This window comes from Cimex lectularius, unplaced genomic scaffold, assembly GCF_000648675.2.
Source record: "Cimex lectularius strain Harlan isolate CLEC.00 unplaced genomic scaffold, Clec_2.1 scaffold98, whole genome shotgun sequence".
Lineage (NCBI taxonomy): Eukaryota > Metazoa > Arthropoda > Insecta > Hemiptera > Cimicidae > Cimex > Cimex lectularius.
The window spans coordinates 1,731,729-1,751,575 of NW_019392897.1; the positions used below are offsets into that span (position 1 = coordinate 1,731,729).

The 19,847-nt window shown below is 31.7% G+C and overlaps 1 protein-coding gene across 2 annotated transcripts in view; it reads left to right on the top strand.

Annotated features, from left to right (window-relative positions):
• Positions 1-12,282: 12,282 nt before the first annotated feature.
• The window catches only part of LOC106664380 (BMP-binding endothelial regulator protein), a 49,233-nt gene continuing 41,668 nt past the window's right edge, over positions 12,283-19,847 (top strand). For both annotated transcript variants that reach the window (XR_002910721.1, XM_014390059.2), the window contains exons 1-2: positions 12,283-12,406; positions 12,532-12,601. Coding sequence is in view for 1 of the 2 variants with exons in the window: in XM_014390059.2 (XP_014245545.1) it covers positions 12,535-12,601 (67 nt within the window). In the remaining variant the exon portion in view is untranslated. The remainder of the gene's footprint in view (positions 12,407-12,531; positions 12,602-19,847) is intronic.

Genomic DNA, 19,847 nt, shown 5'->3' on the forward strand with positions numbered 1-19,847 from the left:
AATGGCCAGGATTTTGAATGGGGTTATGTTGCTACCGGTTCGACAGGCAAAGTGTCTATCCCAGAAAAAAAGCAAAAAGACAAAGTGTTTACTCTTTTAAGATAATAATTCATTTTTTAGCTGGGTTTCGCAACAGCAGAAGTCATACCAACCTGTATTATCATTTTTAATTTGCCCTTCTAGACGAGGTGAAAAGGCTCTCCAAATCAAGTATGCACATAAGTACATATATGTATTGTGAACTAAGTTAAATTTGGCGGGTCTCAGGGCACTGTATATTTCGCTGAGAACCTGCCATCAACCACACTTATAAATACATTCACACTGACTAGAAAATATTGGGATGTACGGGGGTTTTACGAGTGTCATCCTGGTCTGACAGACCAATCCAGCGAATATAAGCCGACCAAGACGATCAGGCAAGATCCACTTACAAGTACATCGTCCTCAGTCCACAGGAGGACGTCTCAGGATTAAATGTTCCATTGATTTTATTGCAATACTAATTGTTGGTAAAAAGTAACAAATCCTGCGGGGCGATGTGACATTTTAATATAAAAATGATTCAATCAATCCTTATGTTTCTCAAAAGGATAAATTTAGCCTGGCGGAATGCGACCTGAAAATGATACAACGGCATAGATCTCGAGTTCAAAATTAAACGTGGCATCTGTTTATTCAGATGTCGAGTGATTTGTTCGGCATCGATCTTCTGATCTTACTTTCTGCCAAGCAACAATGTTGTACCAGCATCCTGGATGCGCTCAGAATCCGAAAGTCATGTTAACCGAAACTAAGAAGAAATGATAAAATTACTGGAAGAGGAGATTGGCCAGAGTCTAATTTACGGCTTTGCTTTTGCAAATTGCTTTGTTTATTAATGGAACCCTGATTTATGCCATACCCTAGGAATAGTTGATAAAAGTGCTCCGGCGTGGGCGAACTAATGGGAAAAATCCTTTGCAAATGGACAATAAGAACGACAAAGAAACGACGCTCATTTGCAATTTTCGAAGGACGGTGGATAAGCCCTTCTCAAGTTTATGGAGATCAAGCGAGAAAATGATTATTAGCTTAGATTAAAATGATTACGAACAATAGATGATTTGGAAATGAACAATTAATCTTTTTTGATTTACTGTTAGGTGTTAGGCCCATTACTTTTTATTCTGTATATAAATAACACTTTTTGGTTGAAAAATGATGGAAGCCCTTACTGTTTTGCTGATGATACGGTATTCCTTGTTCAATCTGAATGTTTTGACAATCATACGAATACTGTTTCAAAAAATTTCTTCCTGTACTAGTGGTAAAAAGAGAACATTCAGAAACTATTAAAGATATTACACTTCATTCTGTTCTATCTTGTAATAAACGTAATGATTCTTGCTATACCATAAATTTTGTTGATCAATGTGAATATTTGGGTGTATACTTTGACACAAATATAAAATTTAAAATTCATGTTGATAAACTCACTCTAAGGATTAGAAAATTGTTTTATAGATTCAAAGTACTTAGAGATATTTTGGGATCAAATTTGTTAAAAACAGTCTGTTTTGCACTTTGTCATTACAATACGGAATTATTGCTTGGGATAGTGCCAGAATTGTGTTTTACAAAAACTTCGTACTGCTCAAAACATTATCATCAAAATCATAATGAACAAACATCCGGCGTATAATACAATCACTTTATATGAAGAATTTAATGTTCATAACATAAAACAATAATATTATCTTCCTGTATTCAAATGTATACATTAAATCTTTATAATTGTAATTACCATGAACATAATTCAAGTTAGTATTCAAACAATACTAATGTAATTATATATTATATTGTTGCTTTAAAATTTGCTATTACACATCAAATTAACTTTAGTAATTTTTCTAGTGTCAATATGTTTAAAAAAAATTTATTACATGTTATACGTTAATTTATTAATATCTTGCTTGCCAAAGCAGATCAGTTGCTTTTTGATAAATTCTTTAAAATAATGTACATTGATAAAAATAATGATTATTCGGAGATCGTGAGATGCGGTCTGGTGTGACGTAGGTTTTAGAAACACATTTTCTTTGTCGTGCCAACGTTTCGATCTTTATTGAGATCATCTTCAGGGCCTGGGATTTATAAACATTGTTTAAATTTTACAAATACATGTAGGATGTGGAAAAATGAATTTATTCAATGTTAGAAATTTTAGATTAAAAATAAATAAATAATAAAATGGATTTATAAAATGCGAGATAATTTTAGATTAAAAAAAAAGCCACACACAAATTAAAAATAATGTTTCTTCCATATTTATTTATAATCTTCTTTAGACCATAGACTTTAAATCTGACATTTAAATATATGTACATACAATTTTCTTATTTACATAGCGTATGTTACATATATCTCTCTAATAAATTGCATAAATCTCTGCTTGCTGAGAGTTGGCTTCATAACTATAAGATAAAGTAATAAGTAACAATTATTTGCGTTTTTATTAACGTAATCTTAATTATACTGTATTTATATTTTATTCTTATGTTTATTTATTACATGTAATATTATGTATGAACCCTCTTAAATAAATAAATACTATTTTAAACGGATAAAGTATTCTTTTTCATAAATCATATTCATTTCTCAGCCTAAATTTGAAGCCAAAGTACAACCAAATGAGCTTATAGCCAAAAGCATTAGAAGACTAGAAGTTTATTCCTATTACTTGTTGCAAACAGTCATTAAACAACACTATGAACATGATTTATATAATAATTAATTTCAATTAATTAATCTTTATGTAGGTATTTGTTGAAATGAAAAAGTTAGTGTCACGAGCGGGATTCGAACCCACGAACTTCGGTTCAATACGCCGCTGCCCTAACCACCCACTTGAGCTCGTGACTTGGATCCACTCGGACACCAACTTCCCATCTCAACTCAACCTTTCGAATTTTCCCTCCTTTTTGCCATTTTTCAAAAATTCGAAAGGTTGGGTTGAGATGGGAAGTTAGTGACCGAGTGGATCGAAGTCACGAGAGCTCAAGTGTTAGTGCAGCGGCGTATTTAGCCGAAGGTCGTGAGTTCGCATCCCGCTTGTGACGCTGGCTTTTTTATATCAACCAATAACTAACATAAAGATTAATTAATTGAAAGATGTTATTTGGTCAATCGGATCACGAAATCTAATGAATTTAATAATAATTCAATTTACATCATATTAGCCCTATCACTTTGTTTTTTAATTATTAAATATTAAAAGAAATACGATTTTTTTATATTGATGGTTTAAAATGGTACCCCATTAATCTTTTAGTATCTTTTTATTCTTTTTAATCTTTTAAAACTTGTAATTACAATAAAAGCAATCATATTCAAACAGAAAATTAGTAACCCTCCATCACAAGCTCCTGTCAATAAGAATTTCTGTAATTTTTCACCGCTACTATAATTAATTCGAAAATCCAGGTCAAGTCATTAAGAAAAAGAAATATGCTAAGGCAAAAATTAAAAAGGTTTCTTTTAAGAAATTATGATTAATTGGACATTAAAATAATTTTACACCAAGGACAAGGGCCTTGGGATGTACAGAACCGACTACACCTATGATTTAGTTATACTAATTACAAATTCTTTTGTGGCATAATATAGCTATAAAAATGATAATTGAGTTGTCCGCCGGTCGCGACAACACGCAAAGATGACTGATCGCTATCGACTCCTCCTACTTTTATCCTGAGCCCTAAATCCGTAGTTTTGTTGAAATTTAATTCATCTCGGACGGTTGGTGTAACGCAGGTGTTGTCTACAGGAGTGATTGATAGGATCGGATATCGATGAAACGTCTTATCCGGCAGAAAGCAGACTTCTCGAGTTGGTTTACTCCTAGGAAAAAAAAACACAAACTGGAAAAATATAATTAGACTAACTAGGGGAAATGACAAAACGAAATCAAACGGACATCATCCTTGAAATAGACTGGGGTTTTTCATTAGTGCATAGAACATTTTAGAAGAGATTGTTATAAATAAACATGATCCTACATGTCAGCATAAACTCCAATTTGTGTTCAATCAAATTAATCAAAGGCAGAACCTTTATTTTTTGAAAATTACTTAAAACTGTTTAAACTAAATTTTCAACACGTGAACTAAATGTCATTTTGATTCAAAAGTTTGAAAGCAATGAAAGACGAAATTAGATTCTTGCACATAGAAAATTAACAAATGAATATTTGTATTAATATCAAGAATTGAAATATCGATCGAAAACTAACTATTTAAAAATATTCTCAAAGAATAAGCAGTTTTGTATAAGTGGCATTTCGAATAAAACTGTTCATTCGAGGATATGTGTCAATAATAATAATATTACTGTGAAATAATAATCAGTGAACAAAAACTTGAAATGTAAGCTCATTATTTTATAAGATCAATTTAACAGGAAATAAAGTATTTGAATTTAAAAAAAAATTGTTTTACCAATGTATGTCATTTTGCAATTCTTATTTTGTACATATATTACTTTGGTACCTTTGGAGAATTTTGACTTTTAATGAAAAAATAATGTTGGTGTCTTAATTTGAAAACATGTTTTGTGAATTTTCACATAATCTATTGATACATGTTATTGATTTTTTTATATATATATTTTTTGTATTGAATATGTAACACTTTAAATGATATTTTTCGTTTGCCTGGTAGTTTAATAACTTTATTAAAGGTTTTTAAAATTAAATCTATAATTTTTTCTACAGCTAAAATCAAATCATCAATATATTTACATAAAATCAATATTTATTTATCAATATAGTTTCGTATTTTATCATATTCGCAATTTAAAAATGATAGGTAGTAAATTGAGGTAACTGATAGAAAAAAAGGATTAGTTTTATTTCCAATTACACTTTAAGGTTTTTGTCTTTTGCTTGAGATGCAGAAACTTGATATTTGTTATCATCCTTGAAATAGACTGGGTTTTTTCATTAGAGCATAGGGCATTTTAGAAGAGATTGTTATAAATAAACATGATCATTCATGTCAGCATAAACTCCAATTTTTTTTCAGTCTAATTAATCAAAGGTAGAACCTTTATTTTTTGAAAATTACCTAAAACTGTTTAACCTAAATTTTCAACACCTGAACTAAATTGTCATTTTGATTCAAATGTTTGAAAGCAATGAAAGACGAAATTTAAGAAAATTAGATTCTTGCACATAGAAAATTAACAAATGAATATTTGAATTAATATCAAGAATTAAAATATCTAGCGAAAACTAACTATTCAAAAATATTCTCAAAGAATAAGCAGTTTCTATAAGTGACATTTCGAATAAAACTGTTCAATGATAGTTCAAGGATAGGTGTCAATACTAATAATAATACTGTGAAATAATAATCAGTGAAAAAAAACTTGAAATGTAAGCTCATTATTTTATAAGATCAATTTAACAGGAAATAAAGTATTTGAATTTAAAAAAAAATTGTTTTACCAATGTATGTCCTTTTGCAATTCTTATTTTGTATATACATTATTTTGGTATCTTTGGAGCATTTTGACTTTTAATGAAAAAATAATATTGGTGTCTTAATTTGAAAACATGTTTTGTGAATTTTCAGATAAACCATTTCATGTTATTGATTTTTTTATTTTTTTTAATTATTAAGAAACACTTTAAATTATATTTTGGTTTGTCTGTTAGTTTAATAAGTATATTAAAGGTTTTTAAAATTAAATCTATAATTTTTTCAACAGCTAAAATCAAATCATCAATATGTTTACATAAGCAGTTTGTATAAGTGGCATTTCGAATAAAACTTCAATGGTAGTTCAAGGATATGTGTCAATAATAATAATAATAATACTGTGAAAATAATAATCAGTAAAAAAACTTGAAATGTAAGCTCATTATTTTATAAGATACTATCAAGGATCAATTTAACAGGAAATGAAGTATTTGAGTTACAAAAAAAACTGGTTCTCTAAACCTCGTCTGTGCATTTTTACTGTCCAGTATTAGATCCAAGGAGTTTGATAAATCCTGTCGTTTTGAAATTTGTTTTCTTTTTATATTTATTTAATTATCATAGGGAAAAGAACATATGTTTAAAAATGAATAAATCAACCGTTTTGTCGGTTTTATTTTGTAATCGATCGTTTGTGCCTATTAAATGAGTGAATTCTACTTTCCGATTGTAATTCCGTTAATGTTCGATTCTCCTTCTCTTTAAACAGGCCACGCTATGTAATTTCACACGTAATCTTTGATCTTTTTCAATATTACCCGACAGTCTTATTTTATTGCATTATTCACAAAATAGGCCTAATTTTTCTTTATGCATGCTTACTTATTTACATATCATATAATTTATAGTTTGCTTATTAAAAAAAACACACACACAATAAATAAATGTAACGATTTCAATGGCATGTTATAAAAGTCACAATTTTAGTAACTTGGTATAAATTTATTCAGTAATAACAGAATTATAATAGAAAGTATACATAGTAAAGAATGTTATAACATAACTTTTATATGGTCCAATTTATGAATATTGAAGAAAGATTTTTCTGCTTTAAATAATGATCCATAGTTATTTGTTTAGATGTAATTGATATCTCTATTGCAATGAGGGATAAGATGAATTTACAAAAAAAACCACTCAGTTCCTTCGTCAACCTTTCGGGCAGAATATCCTTTTCATAAGGACTTTGAAACTATTATATGATTAGCACGGTTAGCAAATATAAAAATCTACTATATTAATTACTATGGCTTCAACCATTGTAGTAAAATAATTGAATGCGATCAATGTATGTTGGTGTGAGTGTATTTATTAGTGTGAATGGGGAGGGGCTGATGGTGAAGTAGCATCTCCATGGCCCCTCATGTTGCCTGCGTGACTTGGGTCTACGGCTGAAAACTTTTAATGTACCCTATTGACCCCAAATTAGAGTAGTTTATTGTAGTGAACAGGTAGATGGAGGAATATCTACCAAGCAGTATGAGTGCGATCAATGTATTTGGTGTGAATGTATCTATACGCGTGATTGTGATCGAGTGAGTAGCGGTATTTTGTTAGTGCTTCGGAGCTGAAATGACCAAGCTGTCGGATGCCCCTTTCAAGAATAAATTAATTAATTAAAAAAATAATAATAAAAAATAAAATAAAATAATTCAATGAAAACATTTTTTTTTTTTTGGCAACCACAAATCCTTTGCACTTCGAGTAACTACACACTGATGATTGTTTATTACCCATTATAATTAGTTATAGTTTGTTTTAAAAAATAAAGTTTTGTGATTAGTCGTTTTTACATTGTTTAAATGCGTGCATTATTTATTCGTTTATTCCCTTTACATTTAATTAATTATAGCCCACCTATAATAACAAATTAGAAACCAAGTAATAAACTAAATTATTTTTTTAATTACCAATCTGGCTTAATGTGAAAGACGTGTTTTGTATATTTTATTAATAAAATAGCTAAAAAGAAAATTCGAATGCTCAATCTTTGATCAAATAGAGCTTTATGTTCGGAAGAGATCCAAATAAAATTCAACCTTTTTCAAAAATCAAATTAAACGTTTTCCTAATCAAATTGAACTTTGTTAAAACAAAATTAAATCTTTTTGTTGAATGCCACTTCAAATTGGAATTGTTTGGGCATCGATTTTCGGGCATCCTGTTCCGATTGGAGGAAGCAGGGCTGTTTTATTGTATATAGTACTTGATTTAAATTTCGTTTTGTGTATATTGAGAGGGAATGTATTTATTTAATTGAATTTACAGTGTGAGAGGACTGAGGGTGGAATATTGAGAATAGTTCCTCTTGTGGTCTGCGGGGTGATGAACCAACGGTTTGAAAGTCACCTATCACCTTGGTCTGCCTATCCTCGCTGATTTTTGATAGACGCGTTTCGCCATAAGGTCAACTTCAGTTGGGTTTATGTGATTTCTTGTTAACCATATAACCTGGCTAGCCTTATGTGTCAGGCACGTAGAGAAAAGTTACAAGATGTGTCACTGTCACTGAATTGAAGTATGTCATACCTCGGTTCTGTATAGAGGGGCATATGTCAATTTTACTTGAGCAGCGAGTTTCTGATACCTGTTTCGTTTTGTGGAAAGAAATAGCGCTTTTTTATCGTATATAGTACTTTGTATAAATCTTGTTTTGTGTTTTAATTTATATTGAGAGGGAATGTATTTATTTAAGTGAATTTTCCGATGGTGGACTATAGCATACCCCATTACAATTAGATTTTTTATACTGAATATGTGTAAAAGGTAACGGAATGGTAGATGAAAGAATGTATTTAAGAACTAGCTTTTACCCGCGACTTCATCCTCGTCCAAGGTATGGCTTTCTAATAACATGTCTCGTTTGTCAAATTCTTCTTTAGTTCACTTCTAGCTATACAAAGTAAAAATTTTTCATACGATCCCCTTAGGGATGGAATTTCTAAAAATCCTTTCTTACTGGCTATCCATGTCATTATAGAAATGCACTGTCGACATTTCAGCCCTTTAGATCCAGGGGTTTGGTCTGTGCGTAGTCTCAGTCAGTCACGGAACTGTTTTATATACTGGGAAGATTCGGATCAGTGTGAAAACTTTTTTGGGTGAAACTTCATTGAAAATGGAGTAGAATGTCGCCAGAACTGGCATCCTATCTTTGTTTAATAGTTATGATTGTTTTTGTGTTTTTCGTAAAAAAATTGGACCTTATGCAGTTAAATCGCTTTTTCCCAATAATAAATAAATAATTAAATAAGAAATACCATATCAGACCAGCTGGGTAGACAGACAAATATGATGGGTAATGAAAAAAATATAACACCGACAGATGCACATATCAACATCGATTGATTGATTTATACGCGCTCACTTCTGAACATACATAATGTACATACAAACTGAAATGAGCTTATGACTTCGTTTGGGCAGTCGGGGGGGGGGGGGTCAAACCTCGGTCTTATCAATTACTGAGGTTAGGCTCCAGGGGCTGTAAAGTAAAACTTCTAGGATATCTCAATTCTCATTCATTTATATACGGGGTGGAGTGGGTCAGTGTGAAATTTTTTTCTGAATGAATCTTCATCGAACATGAAGTAGAATGCCGCTAAATTTATTCTTTGCGGCGTGATTAAATGTCAATGATTAGAAGGAATAAGAAGGAAGACAGAACTTATATAAGGAATTCAAAAATTTGCCTCTCTTTTACGAGTAATTTTAGAGACTGTCGAATCACACAAAAATTTCTTCATTTAATAACCTTTCTAATGATGTATGCATTACTGTGATTGATACTTCTTTGGGAGGAGAAACCAACCTTCAAAAGTGAAAAAACGTGGTCTCGGTTGAGGGAAGAAATTTATCATGTTTCTCGTTCCTTCTCTTTATTTTTATTTGTTAAGAAGATAGGGCCCCACCGCATTATTCTAGGACAGTAAGCACTGTCTGAACGAGTCCCTATATGGATAGGGCGAAGTGGTACCATTGCCTCTGCGGTCTGCTGATCTCAACCCCTTTCAAGGACTTGAGTTGACTTCTTCGTTTGGGGTTGTCTCAAACAAGAAATCTGCAGGGTATAGGTCAACAGCGAAGAAAAGTTAAAGAGAAGAAGAATTGCTGCAGCAAAAACTTATGATGTTAAATCTCTCAATTACTGTGGGAGCCGTTCGGAAACGAACAAAATTGTGCGTCAGGAACAGGGGAAGGCAGTTCGAACAAATTTTACCCTGAATACTTTATTGTTTTGTTTAATGTGCATTTTTTTCTAAAATGAGAATAAAAAGAAAGAAAAGGAATGGGAACATAATAAACTACTCCACCCCTTTCCATCAACCGAGACCATGTTTTGTGTAATCTTTGAAGCTTGGTTCCTCCTCCCAAAGAAGTATCAATCACAATAATGCATACATCATTAGAAAGGTGATTAAGTGAAGGAATTTTTTGTGATTCGACAATCTAAGATTATTTGTAAAAGAGAGGTAAATTTTTGAATTGCTATGAAAATTAAAGATTTTTGGTAAATTTTATATATCCTCTGATATAAATGACAATTAAGCGTGTCGCAAAGAAATGAAAATGGTGTAGTCCTACAGAACATTTATCGCTCTTTCCGAAAAAAGAGTGAAAACTGCGAATAAATTAGGTAAAAGTGGGTAAAAGGTAAACGGTTAAGGAAATTTTGAATAAATTTATTAAGCGTTTTTTAATTTGGGTTCGAAACCGAAATAGTGCAATTGTTTACATATTTACCAACACTACTACAACTTTGATTATTGTATTATCATTCCCTGAAAAAAAGAATATTAACATTCAAAACGTTTTTAGTTCATTCATTCAAAATTTCCTTAAGTTTTTACATTATTTTTTGTTTTTTAATTTTCCACCTTACCAATCCGTCAACCACGGTTTTTATCTTTACTTCACCAATTTCTTCATTTTTGAAAAAGTAATTAAAAAAGCAATTACACCACTAAAAAGGATATTAAATGGAATACGTTTTCTAGTATTTGCTGGTCTCTGGGTTTGGAAATAGTAGTTTAGAATCACCACGGTAAGTTTTCAACTTTGAAAAAAAATTTTTTTTCGAAATTCTCGCTACTAAAACACCTATTTTACAAACGTTTACATGTGATGAGTTTATCGCATCTTATTGGAAATTTAACGTAGATTTCAATGGTATCAACCAAAACTTTTCACTTTTGGAGTTATCATTGTTTATTTGAAGTAAGGTCGTGAAATCTTAAAAAATCAGAAAAACGAAAATAACTCTGAAACTGTTGAGATTCGGACCATAGTTAATGAGGACTTTTTGATTCCATTTTGAATGTAGAATCTACTGGCAAAGTTTGTAACACGAGTAGCCGAACACCCCCTGATATACAGGGTGTCCCAGTTCCTTCTGACAAAACTCAGGGAATCTATTCTACTCTTCGTTTGGAGCAAAAAAATCCCCAGGAGAAAATTTTCGGAAAGTTCTCTATTTTGAAGATATTCGTCAATTTAGGTTTTTTTCAACTTTTCATTACCTTACCACATAAAAACGCTTACAACTTTCAAAATTTTGAATACAACAAATCCAATTACACCATTTGAAAGAACGCTAAATTTGCTGTAAGATACTTCTATTTGCAATAATCTGAATGACCTAAAATGTTAGCCAAAGCATATTTATAGAATCGAATTGACCACGCTGGAATAATTTTATCAGATGAAACATGTCAAAATTACAAAATTTAACATTTTGGTCATGATTGTACGTTACATTTTTTTTTACAAAGCTAGTTCTAATTGATTTATCTACCTCCCCCCTTCAAATTTATCTTAGCTCACGTTTTCGAACATTCAGTTGTTATTTTTCAACTCTACCAGAACGTTATTTAAAAACCTGGATATATCAACATAAAGCATATTAAATGAAGAAGTTTTTGTGAAATTTGACAAGTTGTAGGTGTTTTTTGTAACCTCAGTAGAACGTGCAATCATGACCAAAATTTTAAATTTTGTCATTTTGACATGTTCTAACTGATATTGGCTAACATTTTGTCATTCAGATTATTGCAAATAGAAGTATCTTACAGTAAATTTAGCGTTCTTTCAAATAGTGTAATTGGATTTGTTGTAGTCTCAACATTTTGGAAATTGTAAGCGTTTTTATGTGGTAAGGTAGTGAAAAGTTGAAAAACCCTAAATTGACGAATATCTTCAAAATAGAGAACTTAACAAAAATTTTCTTATGGGCATTTTTTGCTCCAAACGAAGAGTAGAATCGATTCCCTGAGTTTCGTCAGAAGGAACTGGGACACCCCGTATATATCCATTGTTATCTGAGAATTATTGTGCTACATATTATTTATTAATTATAAACGTTGCTATTACTTGTAGAGCCCTGATGAAGACCTCAATAAATGTTGAAAGCTTGGTATAAGTTACAAAATTTACTTGTTTTTGATGACCGCATTCCTGATCTCGAACTTACTAGTGAAGAGAAGTTTCATTTGAAAAGTTGATTTGAAGCGTTTAAAAATCGTTACCAGTACAAATGAATGACAGTAACAATATGATTCAAACAGCCATAAAACAAATTTACACGGCATATTTATAGAATCGAATTGACCACGCTGGAATAATTTTATATGAAGGGGAGGTACTGATATTACCTGTAAAGTTGGGGGTGCGATTGGTGGAGTTGAGGGCTGGTGGGAGAGCCAGGGCGGAGTCAGTTTTTCCAGCTCCGCATCTCTTTCTCATCGGTTTAGTCCGTGCCCAGACGTGAGGAAGCACATCGACGGCTACCGGGAGACTGTGTTCGTAAAACTTCGCGACTTTTTAAATATCGATATATAGACTTTCGTTTGTCTTGTGATTCTGATTTTAGTTTTTAACTTGATTCGGTAAGTCTGAACATTTTTTCGATCGATTTTCGTTCAAAAAGATATTGAAATTGCTTGATATCAATTTTTTTCTTAAAACGGTAAATTGAGTGACTTAGGGCTTATCGGGTTGTGTGTGGTTTCAGGTTATGAAATCGTTCCCTTGGCTCGGGGTACTGACATGGGTCAGCCTCGCTTCAGCTAATAACATAATCGGTGAGTAAATTTCAAATTTAAAAACTGCAAAAAAAACTGGAGATACATCTCTTTAAAATAATAGCTATAATTTAAATTTCATGACATTGATAAAATGCAAAAAAATCTTACATTGACCTGAAGCTGATTTAAAAGTAGTTGTCTCCAGGGTGTAAGGTAAAATAAAAATTCAATTTTAAGATGCTTAACCCTCTCGCATTTTGAACTTTTTCAAAAATCCACAAAAAATATATAGTATTAAGTAGTCACAGTGTACAATCGGTCAATCTTTGTTCATAAATCAGCAAAAAATATCTAGTTTAATTTCTTTTAAGGATTTTTATCATCTTTTCAATTTCAAATGACACTTTTCACATTGCACAGCAAGACATTTATTAAATATTCATCGATTTTGAACATATCTGGGATTTTTTGTGATAATATAAATAGCTTGTACGAATCTATCCTACAGTAGACTCCACTCTTTCTTATTGTTTCTTAGTTTATTATAAAAATTAAAATAATAAGAATAATTAGTCATAAACAAACATAAAAATGGTAAATCCTCTTGTTTTCTATTTATTCAAGGATGTGTTGAAATCTCCAAACTCCGTCAAGCCTGTTCAGAGTAATTACACACACCCTTGCACAGAGATAAAACAGCCTTATAGCATATCAACAAACATTTATGATGTTCAAACTCTATAGTTTTTATTATTTTAATTTAATTTTTTTTTAATATTTGACCACAAACCCCTCTTCATCGGGGAAATTTAAATGAGTTCCGTTCTCAACGGAACTAAACCAGTTTCGGCTGGTTTCCCGGTTTATTTGACGGAATTCTTAAGCGGATTCCGTGACACTTTCGTTTTCTTTGAAAACTCGTCAGAATCACTTAGGAGAGATAAACTGCTTATTCCCTTGATTTGAACTATTGAGGAATCAAGCCTTTCAACATTAAGTAAAATTTGAATTATCTACACTCTCTTCTTTAAATACGAAATTTATTACAAAACTTTTTTTAAAAAGAGGCCGCAGAAATATATCCGTTCAATGACTTTTTTTTCCGAGAAAACACTTATAGGTATGGGAGTAAAAGGTGTCTTCCTAGAACTAGTAAAATAGATATTTCTGCACGTACCGTTTAACTATCATTCGTATTTTTTAAATGCCAATCGTAAGGAAATTGTTAATATAAGATTCCTTTGTAAATATCCAAAGTCAATGTATTGCCAAAATGTTTTGGCATGTTAATAATACAAAGTTATAAGGAATGAAACAACAATATAACATTTTAATACACACAAAAAATTATTTAAAATATTTATTTATCTTATAATTCGTCTGTGAGAAAAGGTTTTGAACCCAGTTCAACAATAAAAAAAATAGATACATTAACTATCACCGTTAATCGTTAAAATGAAATAATGTTCGCGATTATAGGCCAAGATATCTTCAACTTAATTTTTGATCAAAATTTTATTGACCTCTTCCTAATCGAACTGAAATCTCAAACCGCATAGAACCTTTTCCTAACTAAATTAAATTTTGAGGATAAGAAATATTCGGTTTTTTTTTCAAATCAAATTGAACTTCTTTCACAACAAATCGAGCTTTTTCAAAACCAAATTAAACTTTTTTTAAAAATCAAATACTGATTTTTCTATGGAAACTTTTCCAATCAAATTAACATTTTCACAATCAAATTGAATTGTGCGAATACGAAATTATGCCTTTTTCAAATATTTTTTTAAATCAATTATCAAATCAAACTGAAGTTTTCTAAACCAAATTCAACTTTTACTAAATCAAATTTAAATTTATTCTAATCAAGTAAAACTTTTTCCAAAACAAATTGTACATTCGTCAAATCAATTCGTCCATTTGACTAAATCGAACCGAACGTTTTTGTTCTGGGTCCAAGTATATAAGAAAACAAAGTTGTTTCTACTTTCGAATTTAGTAATTAAAAATAAACAGATTAAAATCGTGTCCGTGGGAGCTGAGTAAAGTTGCAAAATAAATGGTCCAAAAATTAAAATGTTCGATATATATAGATATATACATGTATATGTATACATACATACATACATACATACATACATATATACATACATATATACTTGTACAACAACAATCAATTAGTTCATCTGATGTACTAATTGTTTTTATTTACTAGCCAAATTGCAAATATTACTTTTTTATTGAAATATTAGTATCTCAATTTTTACACTATATTATTATTTTTATTATTTCATTATTACCAATGTTTTCCAAGTTTTAAATCTTCTTCCTTGAAATTATTGTAAGAAACTGGGCTATAGCAAAATTCACAACATTTATTTATTATTTGTACTTTGTAAAGGAAATGTTGAAATTGAAAGAGAGAAAGCTGAAAATAAGAGTGAGAAATGCCAAAATTGAAATTGTAAAGGTTCGAAAATATTAAAATTTTCGTTGGAACAGGTTGAATTTGACTTGAAAATAGGGTGTAAACAATGACAAATTTGATCATAAAACATATTTTTGTGAGGTGTTTAGTGACCCTTAGACAATGATTATTCGGAGATCGTGAGATGCGATCTGGTGGGGCGCTACGTTTCGATCTTTATTGAGATCATCTTCAGAGCTCAAAGTGTTTGTTTTTCGTGTAGATGTGCCATTATTGTCTGTCGTGTTGAGGGGGCACTCAAAACACTTTGAACTCTGAAGATGATCTCAATAAAGATCGAAATGTTGGCACGATAAAAAAAATGTTTTTCATTTTTATTGTCAAGAAATTAAGTAGTTTCTAGGATTAGGGTAACAGATTAATCTTTAAAATGTAAAGCAAGTAAATATTTGATGTCAAGGCCAATGTATATGGCCCGGATAAAAAATGCATCTAGTTTTTGTTTTTTTAAATAACCTTACTATTCCTTGGTAACAGTGTTTAAAAAAATTAAATTATTATTCGTCATAAGTAACAATAATCAACAATTGTATAAGATTCAGACTAGTAGGGGGAGAGACTAGTAGGGAATATAAATATGTTGGTTTTTTTAAAAATATTATTATGTTCAAATATTTAAACAATGTAGTTCAACCGTGCAGGGTGTCATAAAAGTTACAAAAATAGATTATTTTCTAGAATTATAGTGAGGCGTTAAAAACGAGTGACACTCATCTGGTAACAATTGCCACCAAAATAAATATTAATTATCGCGGCTATTCTATTTTTTCTCTTCTGAGGACAATTTTCTTTTTTTCTATTGCTTTATCGTATACAAAACAGATAAGACGTCTTCTAAATTTTATTTGGGTGTATGTCTCGGTTAAGGATAAAAGGTCTGATAAAATAGTTTCATTAGGAGAGCGATTGAGTAACACCGGTTGCGTAAATTTTTCAGTGTCCGGACCTTCCCTCCAGGAATATGTTTATAATTAACTCGCTTCGAAAATTCAGGTTTTTTGTCTAAGCATATGTATTTTTTGAAAAACGCACATCAGTAGAGAAAACATTGAAGCTGTACGTTCATACAGACAATAAACAAATATATTTTTAAGATTGGTTTAACCGCTTGTATTTATGAAGGGATACAAAACTCAGACAAGCTCCAAGGATTTTTGGACGGTATCGCATTAATAATTATTTCTTGCCGGCCTTTTAATGAAAACTTCCTGCAATGAATGTTTTCTTAACATTTGGTTGAAAAAATGTTAATGTATACCAAAATACCAGAAATTTGGGGTTGTTTTGTGTGTAACCAGTGGACCTGTTCTTGCGGCATCGACAGCATTTTATTGGCGTGCTTTCGTTTCTAGTGAGGTATGTTGGAACATTTCTGAATTGTTTCGTCTTTATCTTTATTATTACAATATAAGTTCGAAAACTTATTATTCTTTAATAAACAAATTTGAGTATGAATTTTGTTTCAAATCCTCTTTCGTTCCTCGGTACCCACGATTGCTTTCTAGCAACTAGGAAGTTATGTCATTACAAACAAATGCAATATCCCAGTCCCTGAAGATGATCTCAATAAAGATCGAAACGTTGGCACGATAAAGAAAATGTTTTTCTGAAACCTACATCACACCAGACCGCATCTCACGATTTCTGAATAATCATCGACTAACGGTCACTAATCACTACACAAATGCAATATGTATTATATTCCTACAAATTAACCAATGTCAAAGCATACCATACAGGACTTTCTGTTAAAAGGAAACTACATTTGTTTATAATACGGTGAGTGCCACTGATCTACGATATGAGAACTGTTTCGAATTAAGCTTTAATTTGTCGTCGGCCTTGTTGAGTGTCCTTTGACTTATAGAGAAAAATCATGTCATTTCACTTACTAACATGGCCAATATGCAAGAATTTGTACTTTTTTGACTGTTTCTTTAGAAAAAAGACTAGCAAAATCATCACTTTTTGCCCAAGGGTTTAGGATTAAAGATGAGGTGGGTTGATGGGACTTAACTAAACGTAATAATAAAAGCTTGTACAACTGTTTTTCTAATAAATTCTATCAAGTGTTTCGAAAGATTTCAAAAATTCTGTATACTTTAACACTTCTATCTTAAATCTGTAGTAAACATTATAGTGATTTTCCCTAATTGATGTCGGTTTTCTTAAGAGTTCTACCTGTAAAGTTCGAGTTCCGCAACCCGTCTTCAAAAATGATAAATTGGGGAGGTAAAATACCTCGAGTGTTCTGGCGGTGTCTCGACCCCGTTAGACGTGGTGCCAGCCACCCCTTTCAATCGTGACACCTTTTCTTCTTGAGACTTCTGGTGTAAAACCTGCCGCCGAGCCGGGAAATTGTTTATTTAGGCGGTTTTGTTTCTGAAAAGGAGGAGAGAGTGAGAGGGAGTGAGAGAGAAAAAAAGGGAGTCGGTAGCGGGAGATAGTAAGGGTACGTGAGGCCGATAGCATCTTATGGCTTCATTGCCCACCTGCCCAATGGCTTCTTACCGCGGTCACGTCTCCTCCAACGAACACACACGAACCCACCAGTGGCTCTTTTATTTTCTTTATTCTTCTTTCCTGCCTTCCTGTAATTTTTTTTTTGTTAATATATCTCTAAGATAAACATTATCACTATACGGCGTGTTGTTTGTTGCCCCTTTCCCTTTTTGATTTAAACGCCATAAAATCGAGGTAAAACCTTCCTGACTGTTTATCCAAGATTCTTATCTCTACTCCTCAGGGAATTTTTTAAGTCGTAAAATAGAAGAAGAAACAGAAAAATACTCCTCCAACATTTACTTTAAAGTTACATCAAAGTCGTTTCAACCTGTTTTTTTTTTTTTAAGCTTAAGCTTCTTAAGCAACCATTGAAAATACCATTGACCACTTATGTCTTATAACCCTTTTGACAACAACAAGCAAAGACGGTATTCTGCCCAAGTTTGAAATGAAAAAGTTTCGTATTTCTACTAGAGCGGTACAGGCAAATCTGATGTCATTATATTGAATTTTATAGTACTAACGTAGAAAATTAACCCTTTGGTTACACTCCTATAATACTATCACGAGGCCATTGGAACTTTAGGCTACACATCTTAACTTGGAGGATTATAGAAAATGGTTTGGATGTTGGACTAAGAGGTCGAAATGAGTGACCCTGGACAAATGTGAAATGAATTTATAGCTAGAAAATTTTAGATAAAAAAAAAATGAATTTATACAATGCTAGAAAATTCTAGATTCAATCAAAGTATTCGAGCTCACTCAAAGTGTTTGTTTTCCGTGTATTTTTTTAAATCTAAAATTTTCTAGCAATGTACAAATTCGTAAGTTTTTCTACATCCTACATGTATTTGTAAAATTTAAACAATGTTTATAAATCCCAGGCACTGAAGATGATCTCAATAAAGTTCGACACGTTGGCAGGATAAAGAAAACGTTTTTCTAAAACCTACGTCACACCAGACCGCATCTCACGATCTCCGAATAATTGACTAACGGTCACTAAACACCACACATAAAGAAAATTATCTACAATTTAAAATAAATAAATTATAAATAAATGCTTGGTAAACAAGTGAATATTTTTTTAAATTAATTAATATTTATGATAGGTATTGGTTGAGATAAAAAAGTCAGTGTCACGAGCGGGATTCGAACCCATGACCTTCGGCTAAATACGCCGCTGCTCTACCACTTGAGCTATCGTGACTTGATCCGCTCGGACACCAACGACCCATCTCAACCTCACCTCTCGAATTTTCCCTCCTTTTTGTCATTTTCCAAGTCACGATAGCTCAAGTGGTAGAGTAGCGGCGTATTTAGCCGAAGGTCGTGGGTTCGAATCCTGCTCGTGACAGTGACTTTTTTATCTCAACCAATACCTTTCATAAATATTAATTAATTGAAAAATGTTAATTGGTCAATCGGACCACGGACTGTAATGGATTCAAGTGAATAATGTATCACTCCCTGTGTAAAATTAAAAACCCAGAGTACTTTTATCACATAACGTTAGGATGTGATATCGGAGAACCACATGTGATAAATTTACCATGTTGTGATTGCACTACGTTAATCTACGTTAGATGAATCATGAAAAGTTTGAGTAAGAAAATATCTAGCAATACCGATGTCAAATTCTTTTTTATAGGTTTACTTTTGAAAATACATATTGCTTTTTGAAAATTTTAAATAAAATAATTCTAGTGAATTGAAAAGTGGGTCTTTCTATGTTGAACGCAAAATTGAAAACAGGTTTACTGATCATTGTTTTATATATACATATATCATTTATGACCAGTTGGCATTATAACAATTTTCTGCCATTTCTGAAATGAATAAATAGAAATAATTTCGGCCTGTATTGTGGGGTTAAAATAATGTAACACTATTTAAGGATCCCAGCCTTGTAAATTGTTATTGTTTAACACGGCCCTCTTCTCCGTTCCTTTTTATAGCTATAGTATATTGCAGTCGGCCGGAAAAACGCACTTCGTTTTTCAGACTAAACACGAGATGTCAATCAACTACATAGCTCATCAAGCACGATTTTCCAGCGTAACCGGTCTATTTATAAACAATCACGACTACATTAGAGCCGGCCGAGAGGTGGCCAAATAACATGAAATTAAGCCCGGGTCGGGCCTATAATTAAAATTAAAACGAAAGACCGGGAGAAAACACTCCTGGAGCTAATGCAGTCCAAAAGTGAGTCTGTCAAATTACATGCAAATGGGGTGAATGGGATATAAGGACCAAGGGAGGGATCAGCTAGGTTGCGCGCTATTTCTTCGAAAAATACTAATT